The sequence below is a fragment of the Myxine glutinosa genome, chromosome 13, assembly GCF_964187855.1.
Source record: "Myxine glutinosa chromosome 13, kmMyxGlut1.1, whole genome shotgun sequence".
Lineage (NCBI taxonomy): Eukaryota > Metazoa > Chordata > Myxini > Myxiniformes > Myxinidae > Myxine > Myxine glutinosa.
Genome location: NC_136273.1, coordinates 47,026,892 through 47,043,807, shown reverse-complemented (window position 1 = coordinate 47,043,807; position 16,916 = coordinate 47,026,892). Strand labels below are relative to the sequence as shown.

The 16,916-nt window shown below is 44.3% G+C and overlaps 1 protein-coding gene across 13 annotated transcripts in view; it reads right to left on the bottom strand.

Annotated features, from left to right (window-relative positions):
• Window positions 1–16,916, bottom strand: part of LOC137438908 (nicotinamide/nicotinic acid mononucleotide adenylyltransferase 2) — a 141,319-nt gene that overhangs the window by 98,811 nt on the left and 25,592 nt on the right. For 11 of the 13 annotated variants that reach the window (XM_068134378.2, XM_078767403.1, XM_068134377.2 and 8 more), the window contains 6 exons: window positions 12,797–12,875; window positions 12,508–12,625; window positions 10,808–10,888; window positions 5,758–5,802; window positions 4,664–4,740; window positions 209–310 (listed from right to left, as the gene is read on the bottom strand). In XM_068134378.2, the coding sequence (XP_067990479.1) occupies window positions 209–310; window positions 4,664–4,740; window positions 5,758–5,802; window positions 10,808–10,888; window positions 12,508–12,625; window positions 12,797–12,875 (502 nt within the window). The remainder of the gene's footprint in view (window positions 1–208; window positions 311–4,663; window positions 4,741–5,757; window positions 5,803–10,807; window positions 10,889–12,507; window positions 12,626–12,796; window positions 12,876–16,916) is intronic. The other 2 variants (XM_078767400.1, XM_068134380.2) reach the window with 1 other exon arrangement.

Genomic DNA, 16,916 nt, shown 5'->3' with positions numbered 1-16,916 from the left:
TACCCATTGTAAGTGGGAATGGGGATCCAGTGCATGTGGGAAGGGGGTATCCAGCATTAGTGAGAATGGGGTATCCGGTGTACTCAGGAATGGAGGAATGGTGAACCTGATGTGGGATAAGTGGGTACAATGTGCCCACGAAGGATACCTGGGGTAAAAATCACAATACAAATGAGGGCCCTGTATGACAAGCAATCAGCACTTGTACCTTGTATTTCGAAAGAAGCGGAGATGCATTGATGATGCAGTTTGGATCTCGGCCTTCACGAGGCACACAAACCACACCAAAATCACCCAGAATGACCTTCACCTGCAACATTAGATAGAAAAATAAAAATCAGAAACCTAAGCTAAGACTATAATTGGATTTAGAAATGGCTGTTCTTAAAAACGCTATTCGATTTGAGATGTCTGTTGAGATAGCGGTTGGCAGGAGGCTCGCACCATTTGCTCAAAACAATAAATACATGCGTTTGTTTAACATCACAAATATCCATCGGTCAAAAAGTCACTGTGTTGTTCTATTTCATTCCACGTCGTGGGTGCAAGTTGTTCCTGGTTTTCTAAATATATTTTTACTCAGTAATTTAAGGCTCATGGAAGAGCTTGCACGTACACAGGACAAAGACATGCGTATAGATCAGTATAGTTTTGGTATGAATTACAAGGATATTTGTAGACATTGGACAAACACATATGGTAGATGGGATTTGATCTCGAATTCCCTGCATCATGTGCCAGGGGTTCAGATGGGAACACTAACAGACCAACTATTCCTACAGTGTTTGCAAACAGGCTTTGTTAGGCCGACAAGTTACTTGCCTCGGACTTCTTTTAGATTTTGTTTTTTTTATTGAGCGAATAAGGAAGTATATTAAAAAACAATCGTTACCTGCCGAGAATAGTTGGTCCCGAGCATATTTCAGGCTTTCCGTGGATCATTGCTCCTTGTTGGGTGACGTGGGTGTTAGGGACACAACAAAGTAGTCGGAGTTCATGGAGCTACTTTGGGCAGGAATTTATCCTGGGTGCGGACGATAACTCGCATACTCTTCATCAAAAGACACCGTGGTTAACGTTTGTACGAAGGATGATGCGATTATTAGTGCAATACCCTCCCTGAGAAGCGCCAATGTGACGGTTTACCTTTGCGGTCTGGAATCGTACCCTGAATAGACAGGCCAAAGGTAGGTGCAGTACCCCTGCGCCATCTTGTGGGGCCTGTCTAGAACTCTACTCATAGTGTGGGCGGAAATCCTTTAACACCACAAGGAAAAAGAAAAAAAAAACTATAAAGGAGATTACCCTTCTGACGGCATCTTCACTCATGGGTCATCTATCAATTGTATATGCAAATTTGGCAGAACCTCTGACCCGGAACTATTTGAAGCAGTTATTTTGTGGAACCTCGCACTTTTTCTTGCTTTAATTAGCGACACCGAAGAAGTGGGAATACATTTTCAAACTGCTGTTATCACAACCTCACGGAGCAAAGTTTGAACGCCTGCGAGAAAACTCCTTTTTGGTCTGCTTATTGTTTCCACAATCAGGACGTCGCCTGCAAGAACCAAGAATCCTTTGCACAGATTTCCTGGCAGAAAAACCCAACAAAACACTTCGCTCAAAATTTGAGCCTCTGATTCCGCATCCCTGCGTTTGATGTCTTTAATTGCCTGGGAAATGTTAGACCTTGCATAACAAAAGTATCAACCGCGAACTCTCAACCACAGTGCCGAGGGAGTCTCTTTTGCACATTGACTTATACAAACACATTATCAACATTTTGACTTTCCCCAATGACCCAGAGAATAATGTTATAATGACTCAAAGATTTCTATATCCCTCATAGTTTTGGTAATATGACATGGGCAGCCAGAACTGTTGATCAAAAGCTGCAACTTCACGGCCAACTGAAGTTGGAGTAGGTCAGGGGAAAAAGACCGTGTCGACGAGCAAGAGACAAAGCAAGAGCGATCCAGAATGAAGTGGTGAAGGAAGGATCAAACAAAAAGGAATGAGTAAGCGCAAACATTATTATTGCTATCACCAGAAATACAGCTGTTGTGAATGAAAAAAAAAAAAACATTCAAACGTGACTTCTTTAAACAAAATACCGACTAAGGAAGAGCAGGAAGGCAGAACTCGTCATTGAAACAATGGGAAAATTCATGGAAACAAACGAGTTTATTTCGTGATATTTGCGCACAACGGATGGATCGAACTCCAGGAGAAAATTAAACAATGGTAGCTCCTTGTAATCCATCTATATTACTTTCAAGCTCAAACCCTCCTCGCCCCAAACTCCACCCAACATCAATGAAGATATTTCACTTCATTCCCTCTTCTTCCTGTTGCATTGTTGGATGTCTGGGACAAGTGCCACTCTGCTGTTTGTTTGAAATATATATATATATATATATATTGTATAGAAGATCGAGGCTCGTTTAAGAGCTAGCACATCAAACACAAAAAACATAAACGGACAAATAAAACAATAAAGGGAGGGGAGTCAAATGGGGAGAGAGAGGGTAGCACACAAACACAACAGTCGGGAGTCGGGAGAACAGGGACATCGGGAGATCTGTTTGAAAGGAGAGGGCTGGGGGGAGGATGGGAGAGGGGCGGGAAGGGGAACACTGTACAACTCAAATTGACACTACAAGGAATTTCAGGAATGAAGTCGGAGATTGAAAGATGTGGATTTGGGGTGTTTTGACAGGGGTAGAAAAGATCAAGGTTTTTGATGGGGGAAGATAAGAGATGGTGGTGAACAGCTGTTTTAAAGACCTGGAGGGAGGAGAGAGATTGAAGAGAGTGAGGGAGATTGTTCCAGAGGCGGGAGAAAAGTGGAATCAAGGAGTGAAGGTGAGCAGAGAGTCTTGATTTTGGCAGTTTCACCAGAAGAGGATTGCTGGCAGATCTTGTGCGTCCTGTAGGAATATTTGGGGGACAGAGCACAGAGAGAGCTGGGGGAGCTAGGCCGGAGAGGAGTCAGTAGAAGACAGAAAGACCACCAACCTGCCTGTGGTGAGAGAGTGAAAGGCCCTCAGAATCAGCTTCATCGGGGGAGATTCCAATGATCCTGAAAGCTTTGGTTTCCCCAGCGTGAAGCCGAACTAGGTGTGAGGCAGGAGCAGTAGCCCAGAGGGGAGAACAGTATTCAATTGGGCTGCGGATGAAAGCCTTGTATGTGGCGAGGAGCTCAGGTGTGCTAAGGAAGGACTTCGCACGACGGAGGATGCCCAGTCGAAGACTGGCTTTGGAGGCCAGCTTGGAAATGTGGTTTTCCCAGGAAAGAACATGGCAGATTGTTAAACCCAAAAGCTTGAGTGACAGAACTTCTTCAAGAGGATTGTTGAGAAAGTAAATGGGAGGATTTGTCCAGACGGTCATTTCAGAGAATCAAACTGAGAGTGGGAGATTTGTCAGGATTGAAAGACATGTTCCACTTGTGTGAGCAGTTTGTGATATTGTCCAGGTCTGCAGAGAGTGAGGAGGCTGCTGCCTGCCGATCTGAAGGTTGAGATATGGATCGGCAGAGAGTGGAGTCATCAGTAAAGAGATAGAGAGGATTTTCCAGAGAGTCGGAAAGATCATTGATGAATACCAAAGAAGCACAGGGCCCAGAACACTGCCTTGAGGAACACTGCATTGAGGAACTCCAGCCTGAACAGGAAGGGGAGATGAGAGAATTCCATTCAGGGCCACACGTTGACTGCAACCGGAAAGGAAGTCCGCAAGCCATGCGTGGAGATTTCCATATATACCATAGCATAGGAGGAGAGTTTGGTGAGCAGAGCGGGGTGCCAGACCGTATCGAAGTCATGTGATATGTCAAGGGAGACAGCTTTAATTTCCTTTTTGGCATTTAGGACCTCCATCCATTGTTGAGACAGCAGAAGCAACATGTCCAGAGTAGATTGACCTGGTCTGAATCCAAATTGATGATCAGAGATCAAGCCATTGGAGAAGAGGAAGGATTTAATATCAGAAGCAATGATGGAGTCCATGATCTTGCTGATGATTGGGAGCAGTCTGATTGGTCTGTCGTTGCAAGGATCTGTTTTTGCACCTTTTTATGTAAAGTGGTAATGTTGGCTGATTTCCAAGATTTCCAAGAAACTTCCAATCAAGATTTCCAAGAATCAATTTAAATCTCATCTTAGGTGTTGTCCACATAATAAGTAATACACAGGAGGATGGCTGGGTGGTTGATCTAGTGATTCAGAGTGTTGTGAGGATGGTAGGGAGGAGGAGGAGGGAGTGGGAGGATTCACAGTTCACAGAATGTTCTGTCATTAATGGAGGAGTTCTTTGGCCCAGCAATATGGGGCTTTGCGGGAAGGGGTAGTCGGGGGTGGGATATTTATAATTGATGAAAAATGCATTATGTAATATCCGGATGGCCCCTTATAAGCCATCCAAGAACCACCCAAAATAAAAACGATGAAAATACATTCTCCACGAGCCTCGACTATATGCGAATGAGGTAGATAATTGAGGTACCAGTCTAAAATGAGTGAAACTTTACTATGCAAGATAAATACTGTATACCACAAGGCTATCAATACGTGGTATATGAAAAAAAATGAAAAAAAATTCAGAACCAACATTAAAGGGAATTTTAACTATTTGTGCCGACGGACCAAATGATCCAACTTACATCTGGCGCTGCCCAAAGTCCCGGGATACAGAACGAGAGTAGTGTGTCACTACCACACAGCAACATCACTCGTATATCTGTCCGAGACGTAAATAAGGAGTTAAAGAAGGGAGGAGTGGGGATTGGGGGTTGAAGGAGGAGGAGAGGGAGAGAGGAGGATGGGGGGCGGGGGAACAAAAGCATTCAAATTCAATTAAAACTTTATCCGTTTAAGTAACATTCACAACGCTGTCATACCAAGATGCCGATGTAAAAGGGTGGATAGAGATATCACTGCCATGAAACACAAATTGAAGACTGAACCCTCATGCAAAAATAAACACGAAGATGTGTTCAAATTTAACACCCAAAAAACGGGAGCAAATTCCAGAATCAATTACAGGTGTGCAAGCAGGTAACGCAACCGTTAGTCGAAAATACGAGTCTCTTGCTGAGAGATAAAAGATAGGGATATGAAGAGGTACTGGAAAGCTAGCAAAGATAAGGCGGAGAAGAAAAACAAAGATATATGAATGCAGAGGAAGACAGATGTGGAAAGCCGTGCGCAGTTTCCCTCCTGACATGGATCCCCTCTACTTGACTGCAATGAAAACCCAATTGTAAAAGCATTCTAGAGCCCCTTGCAAGCTCGAATTGAGACGAGCACCGAGCAAAGTAGGCCACAAGCATGCGGCCCTCAACGAATGCCAAATAACGGCTTGTTTTGTTTAAGACACATCGTTTGTCTTTTGAAAATACGGACAGCGGAGTATGAAGTGAGTGCAGAAACTGAAGTTTAAGCGATTTTGGCTCGTGTGCTTGCAATAACGCGGCCTAGACCCAGGGTAATGGCAAAACTAACTCGTTTTTCAGTTCCCGAGCTCCAATCGTATCTCGAACTGCCGTGTGGTTTCCACATTAAAAGCAAAGTTACTCTGGAAGGGCAGAGGGAAAGCAAAGCATCTTAATTCCAGATGTTCTGTCCAGAGAATTGCAAGGCCTGGTGCTTGACAGAAACATCTGTGGTTGGAGTTATTATCAGAGAGTTCCTTTGTGCGTGGTGCATATGCGCAGATGTTACCACAAGGTTCAGGGAAGCCACCTGTAAGTCTTACCTAGTTCCTCATAACGAAAAACCGTTCCCATGTTTGCATTCTCATCTGCAAGGCAGACATCACTGGATCAGAGCCGAGAGTGTACCGCGCCAGGCCACTTGAGGCCTTGCATCGTGGGCGGACAAGCCCACAACCCTCTTTGCCTCATTCTTCTGCGCTCGTCCTTTTACAATATATTGTGCTCTCCATTCCCTCTGTGTATGTCATACATCCTATCTTGCTCACAATAAGTGACCTCTTCCTCCCCGGCAAATACTTTACGACCATACTTACCAGATGGTCTTTTTGAAAGAGGCTCAAACAAAACTCTGCTAGGCCTAGCTTAACGTTGCACTACAATAAGGTCACACAAGCAATATCATGGGTAACCCTCTATAAATAAACACTCATATAAGCTGTTGAGGCATATGCCGAGGCACAATATAATTTAGGACGTGCCATTAAGTCATCGGCCTCGTGAAAACATTTTAACTTGCTCTTGGTCATTCATTAAGAACAAAATCAAAGCAGCCACATGCACATGGCGACTAGCAGAGAAAGGATGATCTCGACCCATCTGGCAATGCCTGCAGTGTTTTTGGCACCTCACGTGGAATGTTAGACGTCACCGTGCCAATGTTGGGATAGGAACAGGAATGTTGTAGCAATAACACAATGAGGACCACTGCGGTCAAGAAGCTCTAGATTCTAGAACATTGTACGTGTTGGTCGGGCAGGGCACCTGCAGGCCGAGGCTTGATGTTATGCACTGAATGAGAAGGAAACATTATCGCGAAAATGTGTCCAACAGTTTTTGGTCCAAAGTAGAGAAATTGTACACCGATCAATGGATTTTGTCGATTTGAGGATGTTATCTAATCGTACACAGACTGTCCTTTCATTAAACGTACCATTTGCCCTTCTACGATGTCGGCAATGAGTTTTTAGGGAGTGATAATGAAAGCAATGTTTTAATGCTACAGGAAAGCTAATGAAGTTTAGGGACATGGTTATCAGATTGCATGGACATCAAGCCACTGAAAAATGCCAAATGAAGAACTAGTCTTGCTGGTGAAGACTTGTGCTGATCTGCATCGATGGATAGGAAGAACAATGGATGAAATCAACAGGAGCACTGAGGAGTGCCCTTGTTAGCTCACCTGGAACGAAGTTCAGGGGAGCTTATGCGATGGCGCGTCGTCCGTCCGTCCGTCAACACTTGCAACTTCTTCTCCGAAACAGCTGAAGTGATTGTGACCAAACTTGGCACAAATTATATCTGTTGAGTTGTGACTAAAGGTTGTTCACGGCATTATAGGAGCGGGGTCTAAGGGGGTTTACCAGGGTCAAAGTGAATCCGGGTTTGACCCCCCAAAATAGGAATTTCCTTTTTCCTCTGAAACTACACACACTATTTCAATGAAACTTGACCACAACATTCACCACCCGTGCTGTACCAAAGTTTGTTCACGGTATTTAAAAAATCTGCCCCTTTGGGGGCCTACGGAGGGGGTTGCCCCCAAAAATAGTTATTTGCTCTCTTATCAGAAACCACACATGCAATTCTGATGAAACGTCACTACAACTTTCATCACCCGTGATGTACCAATGTTTATTCAAGGCATTAGAAAAATTGGGGTCTGAGGAGGCATACTGGTTCGGAGGAGGGGGGGGGGGGTTGCCCCCCAAAATAGGTATTTTTTGTTTGTTTAAAGTCTTATGATTATGTTAGTATGATTCTACATGCTGCGCTGGCTTCTAGCAACCATTGAAATTGTTTTAAAATACCCTTCGTCAGTGCAGTATACCGTTTATTCTACCAGGTGAGAGCCAGAGGTATTGCCCCTATGTTTTTTCCCCATTCTTTACGGATTTTTGAACGACATGTTGGGTCAAGTATTGCCAAATTGGTAATGTCAAGCTTTGCTTTGTTTGCAATTCCAAAAGCATCTCGCACACCGCACCATTTTGGTGGTGGCACATGGTAATTGTCTCTGGAAATACCTTCTGAGATGCTCACAAAAGCTTCTCATTGGCAGTGTTACATCAGAGAATACATACACCATCTTTATGCAAAGGAAGGAAGCTGGCTATCTTGCACAAGGGCAGCAAAATACTGCATTGGTGTACTTTAAAGGGGAACCCAAACGCTCAGACCACCTCAACGCTAATCTATCCCTTGATACCCTGCAAGATAGATATGACGTGTCTTTTTCCGATTTCCGATTCATAAAGTGGGTAGTTGTGATCAAAAGTCGAAAGCTTCTTCTTCACCATTAGCCGTGACGTCACACCAGGAAGTCGACCGCCATATCCATACTGTCTACGGGTTACATTGTGGTACGATTTAACTCAAACAGCGAATAGTTTTCGAATTTGTACAAATATGCCTCGTCGATGCGTCCCTGGTGGTTATAGTAATAGAAACTGAGATGGTTTCATGCTACACCAATGGCCGAAAGATCCGAGAGTTGCCAGAAATTGGACGAGCTTTGTCGGAAATACTTGAGTGTGGATCGAGTCTTTAAAATGTTAGGTTTTGTGTTTAGAACATTTTACAGAGTTATAAAACAACAGAGATGGCGAGACCCTTGTGGTCATCCACCCCCATGATGAAACGAAGGAAACAGCCGTCGCTCGGAACTGTAACACCATCTCCACCCAGCTACCAGCACATGTACATGGGCGATTTGAGTGATTAATCAAACACCAGTGTTGGCCTACTGGTGACCAATCTCGCCTCGCCACCAGCCAGACCTCCTCCCCAACCCCCACCACTGGGGCGGGACATCCGCATGGACACGGCATGACATGGATATGGCATGGACATGTCAGTGGAACATGGCACGATGTTGGGACATGACACAGCACAACCACAGACACAAATGGCGTCCCGGGAAAGTATGAAAGGGGACAATCCTGTAACATGCAGGACACCGGGTCAGCCTGCGATGGTGGGACAAAACATTCGTCATCCATTTGGTCAGCGGTGCCCAAGTGTGCCTGGGCGGTGTCTGTGCTGTGTCAGTTCCATGTCTGTGCTGTACCGTGTCCATGCTGTGTCATGTCCGTGTTGTGTCCATGCTGTATTTCTTCTTGAGTAATATAACCAAGTTATCAATTAATACAAAATCCCTGGTAAACTGTCAATTTAACAGAAAAAAACAAAACCTACCAATCTGTACTGAACATGTGACCGACCTTTTCATGTTCACTACTAATACCGCCATCTTCACGAACACCCCGTTTGTCTGAATCGTTCTCCCAAGGCTCAAAACCATACCGTTCCAAAATGGTTTCCATCACTAATTTTGGCTCCAATAGTTTCTTCAAAATCCCACTGATCAGTTTCAACATGCTGAGAAGCTTCAGAGTTGCAAATGATGGTGGAATCAATATCAGACTGTGAACTCAAAATACCCTGTCCTCTAAAAAAAAACCCCCACCATGTGGAACGAGGCGACTTCATGGTGTGACATCACTCACACTGGCGAAATCGAAAATTGACACTTTAGGTCTTTTATCGACACTTTGTGATTAGCAAAAGAATTATATAAAAAATTCCCCTTCAAATTATACTGTGATTATTGATTTCCAATGGTTTTCAGAAATAAAACTGTGTTTGGGTTCCCCTTTAACAAGCGTCGGCCATTGTGTGTTGGTAGGAAGCCAAAATTTGAAATTCACATTTCTTCGTCATAAATATCCAAGTGGTGCTGAAAAATTGGTTCTTAGGCAGGCATCTACAGGGTCACTGAAATTTCTTCACGTTGAGGTCGAGCGCCCTCTTTGTGGGAAAAGTGCTCAGTATTCGATTCAATGGGGGCACCAAGGATAACCCAGGCCCGAGTACCAGGCCCATGGATGTCAGTTTCTTCACGATGCATGTGGTAGCCCGAAAACTTGTATTCACAGGAAATAATGAACGACCTCATAATGGTGGAGATTCTCTGGTGGAAGCAAGTTTGTCAGAGAGGAATTTTCTTCATCAAAACTGCTTTGAAACAAAGCTCTTTCATCTGCATTGACAAAAAATATTTTACATCTTGAAAGAGCAAAGCCGCATACAAAAGCAATTAGTTGATTTACAAGCATAACGGACACTCATATGGAGGCAATGTTTAGCTATCATGGGATGAGCAATAATAACCATAAGCAGATAATCAGGTCAGAGGGTATTCAAAAACAATTATTTTCATAAATGTTCTCCAAGTTAGCTGAAAAAAATTAATCATTGGAGAGGGCAGTTGGAGTAATCTGCTGACCACAGATGAGAAGCGAAATCAAGAGGAAGTAAACACGCAACACTTGGTTCACAAGCTGATTGTCCGTATTATTAATTGTATACAGGCAAGACAAATGATGAATTGCGAAAGATGATGGGAATATTGCCTGTGATTGATGCTGTGAAGAGGAACAGGTTGAGATGGTTTGGTCATGTATTGAGGAAGGATGAAAGTGACTGGTTGAGAAGAGTGATGGAAGTTAATGTAGAAGGAAGTAGAGGACGGGGAAGACCGAGAAAGACTTGGCTAAAGATGGTGGAAGAAGAAATGCGGGCAAGGGGGTTAACAAGGAGAGATGCAGAAAATAGGGCAAAATGGAGAAGATTGTCATGGGGACCGCAAGGCTAACCCCCGCTCTAGCAGGGAACATGGCCTTAAAATGCATGTTGTTGTTGTTGTTGTATACAGGCTCTCCAATTCGTGGAGGAGCTGGGACACAAATCACGCACACACGCGGACAGATATACGAGACAACACCAGACTCGACTTTCACACAAACACAGTCACTGAACTTGGGGGAAGTGATGTCACCTCCCAGTGCATTCTGAGTATATCTTTTCTCTCCACACTCCACGGGACAATTGAGGAGGAATTTCCTCCTCCTCATGGATGCCAACTTACGGGGTTAGTCCGTGCTCTATCCTTTAAATGTTGAGCATCGAGCAAGGAGTCAGCATGTACCATTTTAAAAGTTTTTGGTGCAACTAGGCCGGGGTTCGAACCGCCGACCTCCCAGATTCAGAGCAGACGTGAAACAATACACAAACAGCCGATGATCTTGTTACCTACGAAGGTGAACGGTTGCATCCGTGTACGGTAGCAGCATACGTGTCCAATATCGTCACCAATTTTACTCATTATTTTACCTGGGGGTGAGAAGGAATTGGAGGAATAAGAAGTGGAAGCACCATTAATTGGAGTAGAAATGCAAAAAAAAAGTTTCTTATATATGTTAATATTAATTTTCTCTGCTTAATGAGATTAGAACAACATCAAATGGCAATCCTATAGTATAATAAACCTAAATGTACATCAAGGTTTTTCGTTTAACTCAGTGAATTGTGTGTTGGTGGCCCTTTGGCATTCCCATTTGAATGCGTTGCTTGTGATGCTAGAATCCCATTTTCAAATCCATACATTTGGTTGATTGGTCTATTTGTATGTTGACCAAGGAGCCATCTATTTATAACGAATGGAAATATGGTGGAATTTTTTCCCCCACCCCAGGATGCTTCCTATATACCTCTTGCCTTTCCTCACCCCCCTGCCACCTCATCCCCCCCCCCCCCCAATTTACACCCTTCTTTACTCTCTTATCATCCTCCCTTCTCTTTTTATTTTCTCAAATTTAACTTTGTCATTATAGCCCCCCAACCATAATTTTAAAAAGCGTAAATAAATAATAATTATATACTGGTGTAATGAAATTGTGTCTAAGTTGAACCCAGGTGCTATGCTGGCTCCGACCACTGAGGGGCTTCCATAAGAACTCGGACGGACATCGCTCCGATTCATTCCTGTGACATTTATTCTGTGTGGTAGTGCATATACGAATGGTGTGTATTGCTAGATGTTCCAAGCTTGCTTGTTGCTTGCACCAATTGCCAATTCATTATTACTTCTATGATAACGGTATACTGATATTACTCTTGCTGATTTCTTACAGGTGTTACTAGAGATCGATTCTGAATTAAACCTACTATTTAATCTACTATATCTGAATTAAAGAGAAGCTCTTTGCTTTTAACAACCATGTTCTGGGATACCCAATCCCTCAGTAAGCAGTGACACGCACAATGGAGCTTACTTAGCTCATCCCGATTCCAGTTAATGATGCATGTGCTGAGCACCCTTATGAACCAGATTTTCAGAATGTGCAGAATAAATAGCGTACCAAGCCCATTTTCAAACTAGCAAAACCGAACACGTCATTATGCAACTCAGACTGCCCTCTACCGTTGACTTTTCAAACAAGCGAAAGCCAAAAGTCAGAATGCAATCAAATGTAGTATAATCTACCTTTGTCTGCACCATGGTGCAGGGGGAGTACACTGCACTCAACTTTGAGCTGTCTAGCCCGAGTTTAATTTCCGACCCGATTATAAACCGTGAGTCAACTTTGAGCTGTCTCGCCCGAGGTCCGACCCGATTATAAACCGTGAGATTGGTGTTTCGCAGGTAGTATAATATGTATCCTTCATCCCTATATGTTCTTCTATTCCATCCCAAATGCTTATTGTCTGGCATATGGAGACATTGGTTTGTAATGATAAACAAGACCATCAGCGTGCAATGCATTGTGGGAAGGAATATGGCACGTGACGGATGACATGGCTGTTTATTTTCGCCTGGCTAATTCTGCTTCGAGGCCAAAACTGCTGGTAACTTCACCGTTTTCTGAACAACCCCTTTAAAAGTGGAAAACTTGTCTATTTTCAGTGAGTTTGACAGCCTCTGGTCCGGCTTTGCCATTTATCCAAATTACCAGGTGTTGGCTTGCTGGGAGACAGGCTGTGCTGAATGGGTAGGGATGGTTGGCGGATAATGCCAGGCTGATAATCAGTTGGTGTTCCTACATCAGAGAAGATGCAACCACTCATTTGCTGGAGAACAGAGAGAGGGAGGAGGGGGCAGGGGGCATTTCTGTTTATATTTAATGGTTATCTTCATCTTAATTTCCAAACAAAATACAATTACTATCATTGAAATGCCAACAAGCAGTAAGAACCAAGTTAATGAATTCAAAAGTATTCTTGTTCTTGTTCGTCTGTTACCTTAAGCAAAGTGCGATGGTGTTCCAAAACTGCACGGGGACTCTGGCTGTTTTGTTGCAGACAAGCCCAAGGGTCCACTCTACGAGAGTGCACAAAGCATGGGTACATAAGCAATGCATATGATCACATTAACATGATTCAAGAGACTATGTGGATTTACATGGGATTAAATGCGTTTGATTCTTGGAGAAGCGCATGGACCTCCAAAGTGCCTTGTTTAGAAACTATGGAATTTCATGGGATACATTGGAGGAGCTTTGACAATTACAATGGGAGGACAGCTCAGAGGTAGTGTAGGCACCTTTGACTTGTCTAGGCTGGGTTCGATTCTAACCTGACTATAAACTGTCACCCTGGCTTTCTATAGGTAGGGTATTTCATCAAATGAGTGTACCATCCTTTAGATGAACGATAAGGTGCGTGTCCCATCAGTGTCCCATCAGCTCGCTTTACCTGAGGAACATTAACGTTTCCACGGTGTCTTTCTATAAAGAGCAGAACAGTTATCATCCATGATGAGCACCACTCCTTTTTTCATCTTCAGATGCATATGGCTGCCGAAGCACTTTCTTGGCTATTGGGCACAATCCTGGATGGGTCGCCATTCCGACAACACAGGATACTGTTAGGGATTCGTAACTTCCGTTATTGGGGTTTTCACCCACTTGACGTAGTTCTGATATTATGTACTATTATTATCTTCAAAAGGCTTATTATTCAGGAACGGTTATTTAAAGTTAAAAAGGCTAACTTTAAATGATACAGGACACCGAACCGGAAAGACGAGAAGGTGAAGAGGAAGGAGCAGCGCGAGCCAAGTTGGAGAAGACGCGTGACGTCAGCGCTCCGTAACGAACAAGGTCTACCGAAAGCCGCGAGGGGATTTTGAGTTCCTGGAAGGGACATCCGGCGATAGGAATATTCGATGGAGTGGAGAAATCTGCGTAGTCAGATTTGGGGCGCTGAGATTCCGACGAATCCTTGCCTCGTCGCATCGGCTCGAGCCAGAGCCGTCGGCCATTTCGAACCCCGTGCTTCGGACACCTGTGAAGGTTTGCTTCGTGTCATCTTAACCCCAACATCCTACCATCTGTCGGGGATGTGTGTGTGCGACCGCTTTGTCTCCAATTACGTTGCGGTTTGCTGAGTGAGCGGTGAAGGTGTGCCTCTGGAGGGTGCCGTTGTACAGTTTGGCGGGGTGAGCACCCTTGCCCACTGTACACACTTCGGATATCGACTGGAGAGCGGGATTCGGGCTTCGACCGGATTTCGTTCTATCGACCACTGGGGCGAATCCCATTCGCCTTGGGAAAAGTTATAGAGACATTTAGGAGTGTCCGTTAATTTGCTGGCAGAGCAGTGAGTTACTTGACTTTATCTAAGATATATATCGAGTGCACTCTTAATGGCCATTTGTGGTACCGTTGTACCTGTGTGTGATTTCTAATACAATTTTGTTCAGTTATAATCATTGGTGTGGTTTCACTATTGATTTTCAACACAGGGTCATATATCTTTCTGCCGGGGTTCCTCTCGGGGTTCGGGGGTTACCGCGACCAGGAGATTGTAGAGGACTCCGTATCAGAAATTGGGGGCTCGTCCAATTGACTCCAATTGACAATTGCAAATTGGGTCTTCGTCCAGGATCTAAAATTCCCTAAATATCGTCCGGGATAGAATTCCCTAGTATTCCCAAATTTTCCAATTTTGGAATTTTTTTCAACATTCCCAAATTTTTCAAAAAAAATAAAAAAAATTGTGGTTTTTTGGGGAAATTTATTGTGTGAAGGTTAACAGGTGTTAACGGATAGTCGCCATGGAGTTTGACGCAGAGAGGTTTACAGCGACCCCGAGTGAGGCACAGTTCCGAGCGTTACTAAAATCAGAACTCTTGATATTGGGCAAACATTTTAGCTTGGAGGTCCGAGCTAAAATGAAGAAAACAGAGATGCAGACAGTGGTGATAGAATCTATGGTGGAACTAGGAACATGGAGAGAGGGAGCCTTGGATTGGTTACCAGAAGAACAAGAAAGTGTGGAGCTCCAAAAAACGGAGATGCAATTGAAGAGCCAGGAGAGGTTAGAAGAGAAAAAAGCAGAGGAAAGGAGAGTTGAAAGAGAACTCCAGGAAAGGTTAGAAGACAAAAAAGCAGAGGATAGGAGAGCTGCAAGTCAGAACTCGAAGCAGAGGAGAGAAAAGCCGAAAGGGAGTTAAAGGACCGTGAATTGGCGCGTCAGCAGGAAATTAAAGTCAAGGAGCTGGAGTTAATGAGAGAACGGGGAGAGGTACCACCCATGCCGACTGGTTCGACAACTAGTCAAAACACCTGGAATGTTGGCAGACATGTGAGGCCGGTTCCACCCTTCAATGAAAAGGAGATAGCCAAGTTTTTTTTACACTTTGAGAAAGTGGCTCAAATGCTAAAATGGCCGGAGGAGTCCTGGACCATATTAGTACAAAGTGTTCTGGTGGGTAAAGCTCAAGTTATTTATTCGGCTTTACCGATTGAGCAATGTGCAGATTATGAGATAGTGAAGAAAACCATTCTCAAAGCCTATGAATTGGTCCCTGAAGCTTACCGGCAAAAATTCCCGAACGCCAGGAAGAGGGAGAATGAGACCCATGTGGAGTTTGCCCGAATGAAAGAAACCATGTTTGATCGGTGGTGTGATTCAAAAGGAGTTGGGAAAGACTTCGAACTATTGCGACAATTGATCCTGGTGGAGGAATTCCAACAGTGTGTCCACGAGGACATCAAAGTACATCTGGAGGAAAGGAAAGTACCAAAGCTGTATGAGGCAGCAACCATGGCAGATGATTATGCTTTAACACACAGGATGGGGTTCCACAAACCTAACTTCTCACCTAGAGTTAGCCAGGGGAGTTATGGTGCATCCGGTGCAGAGAACGAAGATTCATGGGGACGACCTAGAGATGACTGTGAGGACAGATCTGATACGGCGACTCCTAGGGATCAGAGGTCTACAGTACCAAGACGGACTACTCCTCCGGGGGGCTTGAGACAAACCACGAGGTTCTCCTCCGGGCCTACTTGCGCTTTTTGCCATAAACCTGGACATTTGATGTCCCACTGTTATGCTCTGGGAAAGGAAAATCAGGAGCGGAGTTCGACTAGTACCACTCCGAATGCAATGGCAAATGTGAGTAATCGCCCTCAAAAGGGTTACCAACCATTTATTTCAGAGGGGTTTGTGTCACTGGATGGAGCCTCGACTAACCGGAGACCTGATAGGGTATTGAGGGACACCGGAGCACATCAATCTTTAATGCTTGAAGGCATCTTGCCATTGTCAGAAGAGATGGCAACTGGTGATAGTGTTCGTTTACAGGGGATTGGTGGCTGTGTTGGAGCTCCACTTCATGCCATCCATTTGGAGTCCGATGTGGTGTCAGGACCGGTCACCATAGGTTTACAAGCCACTCTTCCTGTAGAGGGAGTATCTGTTGTTATCGGGAATGATTTGGCCGGTGGTCAAGTTTATGGTAACCCGATGGTTGTTAAAAAGCCCAGTAGGGAAAATAACACCACACCAGTTAGGGATGGCGACAAATTTAGCAAGTTATTTGTAGGTGGACTGAACTTCAAAACAAAGAAAGATGTTCTGGAGTCTGCCTTCAGCAAATATGGACCGCTTTTGGAAGTGCTGCTGATAAAAGATAGGGAGACACAAAAGTCAAGAGGGTTTGGCTTTGTCACGTTTGAAAACTCAAAGGACACCAGAGATGCAGAAAAGGATCTGAATAGCAAGGAGTTGGAGGGTCGGACCATAACAGTAGGGAAGGCATTTCATAGGTGTCGTGGGGGCAACAGAAGAGGACAACGGAGTAGTAGTTTTGGTGGTGGCCGCAATCAATATTATTAGGGAGGCTTCCAGAGTTATGGCAGCTCCCGAAGGAAGGATTATCAGAGCAGTGGCCGAGAAGGAGACCGCTATTCACCTGACTACCGTGACAAGCGGTCCCACCGGGATTATTACGAAAGTTAGAAAGAGTTGAAGCACTGAATGCTGCGGAGCAGCCGAGCCAAAATTCCTACACGGATTAACCGTGAACGCCACATTCCTAAAGGCGTCCATGTAGTGAACTTTCCTGCACGGA